Below are 12,091 nucleotides of genomic sequence, written 5' to 3'. Positions count from 1 at the left end.
AAGACCATTTTGTTCCAACTCCCTGCCAGGGACAGCTTCCACTAGACCAGCTTGCTCAAAGCTCCATCCAGCCAACACCTCCATGAATGGGGCATCCATAATTTTATTTTTATTTAAGGTGTAATATTTATTTAAGGTGTAAACCTGTCAGAAAAACGGGCATTCTTAACCGCTCCCCCGCCCACCTCGGTGCTGCGCCCCAGGCCCCCTCACGGACCCTCGGACCGGGCAGAGCTCTGCGCTGCCGCCGCCCGCCCGCCGGGGGCGCCCGAGCGCCGCCCCACGTGACCCGTGCCCACGCCCCGCGGAGGCACCGAGCGCCGGGCCGGGCGGACAGGGAGAGCCGCGCCGGGCCAGGCCGGCGGCCGCGGGGCTCAGAGCGGCGGTGCGGGCACCGGAGCGCCAGGATGTCGCGGTCCGTTCTGCAGCCCAGCCAGCAGAAGCTGGCGGAGAAGCTCACCATCCTCAACGACCGCGGCGTCGGCATGCTCACCCGGCTCTACAACATCAAGAAGGTGCGGGGGCCCCGGCCGAGAGGGGGTGGACGGGGAGCCGCCCCGGCGCGATCCTCAGCGCCGCTCGGGCCGGCGCTCCGCTGGGCTTGCGGCTGTGCCGGCTGCGCCGCGGCCTAGCGGCGGGGCCCGGGAGGCTGGGCGGGAGCCGCCCGGCCCGGGAAGGGGGGCCCGGGGCTTTGCTGCGGCCGCCGCATCGATACCGGGAGAGAAGGATGGAGGAATGGAGGAGGCCCGGCCGATCCCGGCGGCGGCCGCAGGAGCGGGGCCTGGGCCCGGCGCAGCCCCCGGAGCCGCTGCCGCCCCGCTGCCGTGCGTGACTCACACGAGCCGCGAGTGGGCAGCGCCGCGGGGCTTTTCCCACGCCAAAACCTGTCGCTACCGGAGGGAAAAAGGGGCTCGGGGTAAAATTAGTAAGTTTAATTTCGATAAGTTCGAGGCGCGCGGTTGCTTAGCAGCTCTCGGCGTGAGATGGAGCGGGTGCTTGGGGCTGCCGGGGGTGCTGGGGCAGCTCCCCGGCTGCCCGGGGGACTGGGTTTGTGTTGGCCTGGCTGAGGTGGCTGGGCCGTGCAGGAAGCTCTGGGTCTGAGTGTTCAGAGAAGGATGGGTCACGCCTTTGGTTAATTTCTTGGGCGCTCGGTTAATTTCTTTTCTGGAGGTAATCGTTGTGCTTTGCTGTAGGAAATAATGTAGTTCATGGCTGCAGAATCGTAAAATTATTTGGGTTGGAAGGGGACCTTGAAGATCATCTAGTTCTGACCCCTGTGCTGGGCGCTTGTATCCTTCCCGGCTTCATTTTCCTCATGAGTGATAGACCGTCTGAAAGTGTATGGCCCCTCAACCTACTTCCAGTAATGAATACTAGTCAGGATTTTATTGCTTTGCCTTGAACACAATTATTTGAGAAGTTTTTCTTATTTCAAAGAAAATGCTAGTTATTACCTTTGAGCAGTGAGTACACCTTTGTGGATTCAGCCCATTAAAATTTCAGTGCTGTTCCCATGCTGGGTTCAGCTGCAGTGGCGAAGGGAGTTTGAGAGTTCTAGGTGCTTTCTTGGTCCTCTGACTTCTGCAGCCAGGTTTCTGTCAGGAGTGACCCTGCCTGAGTGATCTGAGGTAAAGGATGTGTTTTGTCAGAGTTTTTTTCTCATATGGGGAGAAGTAAGAACTACCAGAAGAAGTAAGGATTACCAAGTGCAATACTGATTTTAATTCAGGTGTTTTTTCAGGGGAAAAAACCCCAACAAACCGAGCGATTGAAGTATTTAAAAGTCAGTGTTCATCCAAAGCCGTTTCACTATTTGGTGTGCACTTGCGTGTTTCCAAAAATTTTCCTTGCTGGCATAAATAAGGCATTCTGACTTGATGATTACAAATTCCCGTCTTTCTGAAAGCTTACTTTTAGTCTGTAGTTTTGTACATTGGAAAATCCCTTCAGTTAAACAATGGTAGCAATATAATTACACTTCTAACAAACAGAAATCCACAATTTATGGGGAAAACCGCCAAAATGAGGAAGTTGTTTGTGTGTGTGCTTGTTGAACTTTGAGATAAATATCCCAGGTGAAAAATAAGCGAGGGGAGTTTCTCCTGAGCCCAGTTGTGCTTTGCAGGGCAGGAAAGAGGACTGGAGAAATGAAACCTCACCTTGATAGCTCTGCCTTAGCCACTGTGAGTCTGGGCTCTGTTTTCGTTCCCAGTGTTCTGATAGAGGGACATTTAGCCCTGTTAAATGCTCCAGTGCCTACAGACATGTTTCTGCTTGGCATGTGTGGATGGCAGAGTCCTGTTGGCCCATATGGTGGTAGCTCTGCTGATCTCCTGTTTAGGAAGTGATGCAGATGGACAGGCTCACTGTAGGGGAGCATCAGCACTGGGGGTGACACCACTTTTTCCTGCAAATGCCAAGAGCTGAGTCCAAAATTTCTAGGTCTTGCATACAGAGGGAGAGCAGGCATGACCAAGTGGCCTGATTGTTGTGTCATGTGTAGTTTTGCAAATGTGAAGGTGTCCCAGGCACAACTGTTGTGTATTCATGTAGTGATTTGTGAATTCAAATAGTAATTTTCTTCGGCTGCAGTCAGTACTGCTTGACAGGGGGAACTGGCCAGCTCAGAGGGTGAGCCCAGAAGGCTTGGGATTGATGATTGTATTTTATTGTGAGTCTCTCTTCAGCCCAGCTGCAGCATCGCTGACTGCTTGGAACACTTTGGTTTTGTTTATTTCTTTTTTTCCCTCTCTTTAAGCTGTCAATTCCAAAACTGCTGTTTAAGATTCTGTCATAGCTCTGTTGAAGATGATATCGAAACTGAAGACCACACAATATGTGGGTTTGCGGTTAAAGGAAATGGTTTAGACTTTTTTTAATAAGAGGAAGTGAGAGACTGAAATGTGTGCAGCAGCAGTAGAGATTGCTGTAGATGCTGTCTGGAGAGTACAGATTTTCAAGGATTAAGAATTTTTTCAACTGTTAGAACAAAGCAGGAAAATTTTATTTCCCAAAGAATCTCAGAAGTTGTTAAAAGCAGTTAGTAACAATGATTCTTTGTTTCATCTTCCTATACAAAGTTCAGTTTTGTTGCTGTTGTGCTTATAGCTGATAATTGTTCATAATTTCTTGTTTACTGACCTTCTGTGCCACTGTTGTCTTTTGAAACAGTTAAAAGTTTGTTGTTTTTAAAACAGACTCTCTGACTGTATGGTTTTTTTGCCTCTGAAAGTGACATGGAAATAAGGAAAAGTGAAGTTACTAGGGCAATAATGGATAATGAGACAGAATTTATATTTGCACCCTGTAAGGAGGTGGATTTTTTGTTGCTTTTGTTATTTTGAAGGATGGCTCTTTGCTTGCTGCATTGGGACCAGTATTAGTAATGAACTTGGAACTCTTTCACTTGTGGTTTCTCTCTTGCTTTGTTACTTCTTTTTTTTTAAGAATTTTTCCATGGTTATCTAGGTTATTGTCTACCCTGTAACTTTGGTCATTACTTGCCTACAACTACACCTGTGTAAATCAAAGAGCAGGGCTTTTTCATGCCATCCTGGCTCAGGTGAAGCTTGGATTTCATGATTACCTTCCAGTCTTGTGTTGGTAAGCTTTGAGCAACTGCTGCCATTACTGTTGGTTTTGTTTGAGAGTGGTGGCAGCAGAGAATAATCTTTTTTGTAGGCCTGTCTTTTGTTTGTTTATAAAACCCTTGGATACCAGGATGTGTTTACAGTAAGATATTTGATCTTGAAATACCTGAAGTAGGGATTTAGGCACAGCCAGTCAAGGGGATGTGATTTTGGTGAGTGTGTAAGTACTGCTACAGTCAACAGAACTGCTAGGGATAGTAGTTAAAGTTTTGAATTATTTAGAGTCTATGTTAATCAAACATGAGTCTGTTACTTAGCATAAGTTGCTTTGCTAGCAGCGTTCTGTTGTTCTTCACAGTATAGGTTTTATGTTTGTTCACAAGATGTTTTTTTAATGTCATTAACAAAACAAATTCTTTTGAGTTTCCCAGCTTGGTTACGTAGTATCTGAAAAATGAGGATCTTAAACCAACTCTTAGATGTGAACTGCATCATCAAACTGAAGTCATAGATGAGGAACTTAACTGTTTGCAGAGGCTTTAGCTGACTTTATATTTTCTTTAAAGGTGTAGTAGTGGAAATACTGGATTTTTACCTGTATTGAGGATGTTACTGCTTGAATTTAAAAGTTGTAAAAGCTAGTTGATTGTTTTGTTAGTAGAACCAGTGAATAAAGTGTACAGTTTTGCTCAGGCATTACAGCAGTTCTTCAGGAAACAGTGGAAGAGATTTTAGGTGATTTTAGGAAGACCATGGGGAAGTTTCCAATCTGCAGAGCTCTGAAGTTTGGAATGGTGTAGGATTAGATCACCCTTTGGACACAGAGCTCTGTGCTGGAGTGCAGACCTTTGAGCTGAGAGGAAAAACTCAGCAATAGTTTAGTTTTGAATTGTAAGGTTGGTGTTGAACAGATAATGCCAGGTAATGTCTTCAGGTCACTGGGACGTGTCCCAGGGTGGGGCAGTATTGCTTTCACAGATGTCAGCAGTTCTTTAAAGGTAAAAATGGCAGTGTATGTTTGTGTCTGTGATCTCGGAGGAATGGCTTATAATACTGTCTTATTGATAAGCAGAGGAGTAACCCCCAAACAAACTCACAGTGCTGGCAATAAAAAAAAAAATCCTTTGCTCAGGAAGCAAACACTTAACTGGTGATGCCATATCATACTATAATTTTTCACTCAGAAAGGCAATTAAATTTGTAAAGAAACAGACTTTGTAATAAAATAAAAAGTCCCAAAAATATACAGAGTAGATTTTCCCTTTTGCATCAAGAGTAGATGCCCAGAATTATCGTGTTTCTTGGCTTACAAATACGAGTTACCTTGCCCCCTGCAAGTGCTGTTCATTTTGTGTTAACACAAAACCAAATCCAGTTTTAGTTCCAAGAGATTTTTAAAGTTGTATGCAGAGGAGATAGACCTAAAAAGTAATAACAGTTCCCATTTGAGGTTTAGAATAGACAGGGCTTTCCCATTGCCTTGCTGCTTTTTATTAAGATGTTATTTTATGAACTACATTGAGGAAAAGTTTTGTGGCAGTGAAACTTCTCTTACTTTTTTATATCCTTTGCATTTCGCCTGCCCCATATTTGCTTAATAGAACCAAGGCCTTAAAGAGGTGCTACAAACACAAGAGGACAATGTGAATTTGTCACTGTACAGACAATGTCAAACCCAGTATATTTCATTCATTCACAAGGTGATGGGTCACTCTAGGATGGACAGTTTAGAAGATAATTCACATGTTGACTTTAGCAAGGCTGCTGATGTGACCTCATCTGATTGTTCTCATGAACAATCTAAGGAAGTGCAGTCTGGATGAAGATGTGATGATGAAAGCAGATGGATCACCATATTAGGGAATGATTGTGAAGGTCTCATTGTCAGATGGGGATCAACAGGGTCTTGTTGGGGTGTGTATTACTTCTGCTTCCAGTCACTCTTTGATTCAACAACCTAGATGATGCCTACAGTGTGCTTAATAAATGTATATGTAGGAAGCTGGGACAAGCTACAGAATCTAATTGAAATACAGCTTGAACTTAGAAATTTTAGGTATGGTCTAACAGGCTTGGAGGTGGCTGAGCAAGTATGATTGTAAGGTATTTTGTATTAGTGGAATTTAAAGGACGAAATGAGAAGTAATGAGATTTAAAGTCCGGAGAAAATAGCTGGGAAAGGTTAGGGACATCCCAGGGCAAACAAGAGCCAGGTAAGTTTTGCTGCATAAAATCAGGGATGATGTGAGGTTATGTAAATGTGAGCAAGATAATCTGAAGGGAAAGGAAGTAATTTTTTTCCTCTACATCTCCCTCATTGAGATTCATTGAAAGCATATCTGATTGACCACTCTTTTCAAGGAAGATGTGGACAAAATGGAGAAAGTTCAGGGCAAAATAATAAGGACAAGTGGTGCAGAAAATTGCACCCATTAAAAAAATGGGAATGTGTTTTCAAGTCAGCTTATAAGTAATACAAATTTGTAAAAAGTTAGGACTGGAGTAGAGAGATGGGGAATAGTTTATGCCATCCAATATGACCACCAGAGATCAAGAAGTGGTGGATTAAATTAAATATTGGAAAACTGAATTGAATATTTGAAAATATTGTGAGAATGTTTTTGAATGTAGCCTGTTTGAGACCTGTTAGTAAAGATTTGGCAGACATATCCCAGGAGCAGCACAGATATAGTTGATCCTGCCTTGGAACAGGAGAGGTAGGTAGGCAATTTCTTGTGATCCTTTCTAGCCTTTTCTTCTGATTTCACATGAATTTACATTTTACTTAATTGAATTTCTGAGTAGTGATACACTAGGATTTAAAGTAAGGTGTGTACTAGGGGGTCAACACACACCAAATAATGAGTAAACACAGGGGAGATGTCTTGCTTACATCTAGGAAACACTGGGCTGACTGTAACACCTTTAATTGTAATTTTGAATTGATATGAAGGATCATTATCTTTCAGATTTGGAACCTTAGTAAATAGAAAGTGCAACAGCTGTTAAATTTCTGATAATTTTGTGCTATATTTTGGATATGTCCAAGGCCTTTAGAGACTCTTCATAAAGTAGTTACATGGAGATTTTCTTCTGCTTCCATATCTTGTTGAAACTATTAGCATAATGTATATCAAGATGCAGGTTTACTTTTCATCATTTATGTAACTATGAGAATAAGTAATGTAATTTTCTTAGTACAAAGTCACTCTAGCTATGCTGCTGTAGGACAGTTAAATTTTAGCTATCAAAAGTATTAAACTATAATAATTTGCCAATGTGTCCCCAACTAATTCTTGCATCTTGTTGGATAGACTTTACAAGGGACAAGGCTTTATTCACAAAACTTATCTGGGACCAGCCTGTTTAGTAATGAACTTACTCTTCCACAACCCAAAATACAGGCAGGCAGTTGTGGTAGGCTTAATCAGAGATATTAAAGCAAATGTAGTGTGAACCACTATTCAAAGCAGCTCTTTATTGTTTATTCCCCTCTCTTTCCTTATCAGTAGTTTTGCTTTTTCAGAATTAGAGATTGTGAGTTCATAATATTAATTATTTTAAACGCGTGGCAGAAACAAAGAGTATATAATAGGTTTTATCCTACAGAAATATAATTAATGGTGAAAACATTTCTTTGAATGTTTCTTTGACTGTTATATTTAGTATTATTTACAGGCTGCACAGCTGGAAACCAGGCATGCAAACTTAGAGATAGATATGTCTTAGCATGAAGCCTCTAATGCCAGCAGCTCTTCCAAGGGAAGAACAGTTTTACTGTGCTGCCTTTCTGGCCTTTCAAAAGAAAGTGCTGTAGTAAACTGTAAATGGACATACAGGAGCTTTTCCTGGTTTTGGGTCTGAGGCATCCTGCATTTCTGTTTACTAATCCAAGTTACTAACTTGGGGAATGGCATAGTTTTTACTGTCATTGAAATTCCATCAGTTTTCTTGTTAAATTCACAGAGTTTTGTAGTGCAGATTCATTTGTAAATGAAATTTAAAGGTGAAGTGATTTGTTGACTGAGATTATTTCAGTGTATGTTGTCACAGTCAAGTGGAGCTGTGCTTAGCAGTGTTTTATCTCAACTCTGCAGTAACAGCAAATCTCTTGAAGTAATAAATACATTAAATTGCTGCAAAGTATGGTTTATGATAATCTGCTGGTGTAGGAGGTTTGGGGGATGAAAATACAAAATTTTTAATTCAAATGGCCCTGTTTCTCTTTTATTGGGAGACAGCCCTGCTGCTAATTTAGGATAGTTTGGTTTAGCAACAACAAAAGAAAATAAATAATAGGTCTTTCCATAATGCAGTAAATATTTATGCTTTATTTTTTACCATCCTAAGGCATGTAGTTCAGGTGATACTTCCCAGTGTTCTTATTCAAGGGCACATAACAGGTTCATGTGAATGAGTGGCATGAGTGAGGTTCAGAGGTTTTAAATGCAAGTTTGGGGCACTGACTACTGACAGTGATTGTACCTGAACATAAACTTCCTTTTATGCATGCCAGTTCAGCTGCATGTATATAGTAATTTTGTTGATTGATGGGTTTTTTCTTCTCCTTCAACATCCTCTGCCCTCAAGTAGGAAGTCAAATGTTAAACTTAGATTTTTGCAGTGAGAGCGGTAACAGTATTGGGGCAAAAGGTCTCTTTGCTGTATATTAGTGTTGGTGTATTCTGGGCCAAAGGCAGTTGAACTGGATTCTGTTTTCCTGTTTAGAGGCCACTCATCTTAGATGTAGGCCTTAAGCAGATTTTTGTAGTTGCCTATTTTCTTGTTGGCTGCTTCTGAATGAGTACAACACAGAAAGTATAGATATATGTAGTATTCTTAATTTTCAAAGTGAAATTAGTATAGAAGAATATAATAGCCTGAAGTGAGGAAGAGAATCTGAATTTTGTGTAATAATAATATAATTATTTACCTCAGTAGGATAGATAGGAAAATGCTGCTTTAATTCAAAACATGTGGCCTGAACATGTGCAAACAGTGCAGGTAGTCTGATCTCTCTGAAGCTTGATACCTGTGCAGATGATAGCAAATCAGTATTTTGAATGGTGGACTTCTTAGCTGCAGAAATCATACTGTTCTTGTTGGTAGTTGCACAGAATGCCTTTACTTAGTTGAGAGCTTATCATAGCAGGGTACCATTCTAAAGATCTGTGGAAAGAAATGCTGTGTAACTTGCAGAAATCCAGCATCTGAATCCATTAATTTTTTTTAAGAATTATGTAGATTAGTTTCTAACCATAACTTAGCATGATCTTTTTCAGCATGGCTGCTTATCAGCTGTTCAGTAATATACAAAGGAATTCAGAGTTGACTGCTGGGAGATTCTTTGAGTATAATATTTTGGGGCTGAAGCAGCTGGAATCTCATAGCTTCAGAATTGTATTCTGTGAATGCTGCACTAGTAAGAACATTTTTAATTGGTGAATTTCTTTTTAATGCTCAAAATTGTAGTAATTCTGTGTTGTGGGGTTTTTTCTAATAAGAAAAACTTGGTTTTGGCTGGTGCTTGGAATTCTGTATGAATACTGGAGAGCTGTATTTGGGAAATGGCCTTTGTATGTTCTACCACAAAGTTCCTACCCATTACAGTACTCACGAAGGATTTTGTATTGACTAATACAACTATTAAAAGAAAAAACTACATTTCTTATCTGCATTCTAAGGCTATTGCCCTCAATGTCTTTGGTTTTTTTACAGCAAAATTCTGTTTATGTGTCTTACCACGCTTTCATGCTTGTGCAAAAGTGCTAGGATTGGAGTTTGCATATTAATTCTTCTATGCTTTATAGAGTGAACTATGGGGAGTTTGAAGTCTCTTCACCATTTGGGGAGAGGTTTAACTTGTGGAGACTGTTTTACCTGTGATGCTGAATGCAGGTATGGATGAATATTGTTGATGCAACAACAGCTGGTTCTTAGATCTGTAAATACCAGTTCTTACAAAGGAGCTGAGCTGCTGTGGAGCATGGGAGAGTGAAGGAAAAAACATTGACCCACTCATTCAGGGACATCTATTGTCCTCTTTCAATTCAGCCTAGGTAGGCTAGTGCAGCTTTCTAGAAGCTGGAATTGTGGTGTGTGTGAGGGATGCTTCTAACATCTTGCAGGAATTTTCTTATTTATCAATCAGTCTAGTGTAGTTCATTAGTAGGAAGAGTTAGAGTTGCTTCAAGTATGATGCCAGCTGACAAATGATGGGGAGAAGCAAAGAAGGAGCATATTCCCAGATACTGAGAGGATTGCCAGTTGGACTGGAGAGAATACTTCTCTTTTCTGGGGGCTGAGTTCCTGAAGGCACAGGAGGATGTGCATGTTGATGTTTCCAGATCTCTGTTTCCTTCTGAGTGTGTGTAAGGGCTGGGGTAGAACATAAGTTTTAGTAAACATTTTAAAGAGCTAATTTATAGGAAGGAAAACATCTGTTTCTAGCAAAAATAAGGAGTGTATGTGGAAGGAGTGTTTGAATTCAGACTGAAAAATTTATGAAGTCAACAGTGGCAGATTTCTTGTCTCCTGTATAACAGCAACCATGCTGGAATTTAACGGGGCAGGAATGGTACCCAGGCACGAATATGTGTCAGTTAATTTGTTTTCTTAGTAATTCTTCTAGTAGAGAAAGTTACATGTTTTGTGGCAAGAGTAACAAATTGAAATAATTTGACAAAGGTTCTGACACCCATGACACGGAGTTAATTAAAACTTCATAAATTTGAAGCTCTATGTTGAATATTTAATGCCTTTTTACAGTATAGTTTGTACTTTTGAATTGCATAGACTTTGAGGTATGTACAGAATAGCTCTTTTTTGACATGTGTGGTTTGCTGCTCTAAGGAGATTGAAGCAACAATTTAATATCTTAACATACTGTGGATGTTGCTGAATTGATTTTCATTATCAGTTCCTGTTATATTATAGATATGATGCTGTAACAAAGTTTAGTACCTTTGTGGGAAATTTAGCTAATATGAGCATTTTGATATCAGAATAGTACATGAGTATATATACATCATGATGGTCATGTACTACTACTGGTAGGTGTTTTAGAAACTTTCAATAATGACTCTTTTGTTTGTTTTTTTTTCTTGGCTACCGTTTCTTTTTCAGGTATGTAAAACTTCACTGAGTTTCTCTCCTTTTTCCCCCTGTAGTTGCATGTGATGTTTGTTACCTTTTTTCCCTCTCCACCTGAACTTAGTTTGGAAGTACTATTAGTAGTTACATGTCTCAGTATATTCACAGTGCTTTGCACAGTAGTTAAATTCTAAAAAGTGTAAAGTTGTTTGTGAGTATTAGAATAATCAACATCCAGTAGAAAGTGTGCTGACTAGAGTAACAGATGGTTGTAATGTTCTCTTGGATGTAGGTAATAGTGTATTAGTTCACATAAATGTAATACTTTAGAATATAAGAGTAATTTGTTTATATGTAATTTTTCTCTCTTTTTATTACACTGCTTTCCCAGCAAGGACAAGTTTGGAAGGTTTGCAAAGCTTTTCACCTTCCCTTTGCCCGCTTGCCCGCTTTCAGAATCGGTCTCATACTCCATGACTTCTGTCTCTACAGTCCACAACTCGGTCATAGAAATCAATGTGGAAAAGTTTTTTAAATGAGTTGTCATTTGAGTTCACTCTGTTGTGTAGAAACGCCTAGCATGTAATTTAGTTTTGCATGAGACGTGAAACTCCTTTGCAAACCCCTCTGAGGAAAACAAAACTAAATGAATATTTGAGAGAAACACGGTTTGAGCGCATATTTTGTCATGTAAGTAACGCTGCTTTTAGTGTGTTACTCCCAATGAAATGGTGTGGCATGGCTCCCTAGTCAGAGTAGCAGAGCAGTGTCTGGCAGCATGCACTGTAGCTGGCAACAAACAGGAGGTGCTTCCTCAGGTGTCTGTCCAGAGAAGCTGTGCTGATCCGTCTACGTAAGTTATTTAAGAGACCTTACACTTAGCTGTGACTTTGCATCAAAATTTAGTGAAACTTTTAGATTGCTGCTTTTAAAGCTCAGCCTATGCTGCTGTAGGAATAAAGAACACGAGTAAAACTTCAGTTTGAGGAAGTAGACTATGTTAGGCAAATATTGGTGGTTTGATTGTGGGTTGGAAAATTGTCTTGCAGTTACAAGTGGAAAAAAAAATTAAATACAGGTTGGTGGTGGGATGTTTAGTTTTGTTTCACAAAGGATAGTTTAATCATTTCATGTGCCCAGCACTGTCCTCCACAGATGATGACATGATCGAGTTCTCTAACAGTTTGTTAACTCCAGATGAATACAATACTACCTCAAACCAGGAATAGCGTTAAAAGGAAACATTTTTTTTTCTCCTTCTTTTAGGACTGAGTTTTTTCCCTCACTGCTGTTCTGCACTAACTGCTTTGATACTTCCATGCATCTTTTTCAGTAGAAGAGCATCTCTGTACTGTTTCCCATTGCATATTTCAGCTGTGACAGTCCCTGCACTTTGCCTTTCATTTTAT

The 12,091-nt window shown here is 40.7% G+C and overlaps 1 protein-coding gene across 5 annotated transcripts in view; it reads left to right on the top strand.

Annotated features, from left to right (window-relative positions):
• Positions 1-301: 301 nt before the first annotated feature.
• The window catches only part of NCKAP1 (NCK associated protein 1), a 53,534-nt gene continuing 41,744 nt past the window's right edge, over positions 302-12,091 (top strand). For 2 of the 5 annotated variants that reach the window (XM_030951851.1, XM_030951850.1), the window contains exons 1-2: positions 302-515; positions 11,074-11,091. In XM_030951851.1, the coding sequence (XP_030807711.1) occupies positions 408-515; positions 11,074-11,091 (126 nt within the window). In that variant the 5' untranslated portion in view covers positions 302-407. Of the gene's footprint in view, positions 516-819; positions 926-11,073; positions 11,092-12,091 lie in introns of those variants that run through there. The other 3 variants (XM_030951853.1, XM_030951852.1, XM_030951854.1) reach the window with 2 other exon arrangements.

Source organism: Camarhynchus parvulus, chromosome 7 (assembly GCF_901933205.1).
Source record: "Camarhynchus parvulus chromosome 7, STF_HiC, whole genome shotgun sequence".
Taxonomy (NCBI): Eukaryota; Metazoa; Chordata; class Aves; order Passeriformes; family Thraupidae; genus Camarhynchus; species Camarhynchus parvulus.
This window is presented reverse-complemented; position numbering and strand designations above follow the sequence as displayed.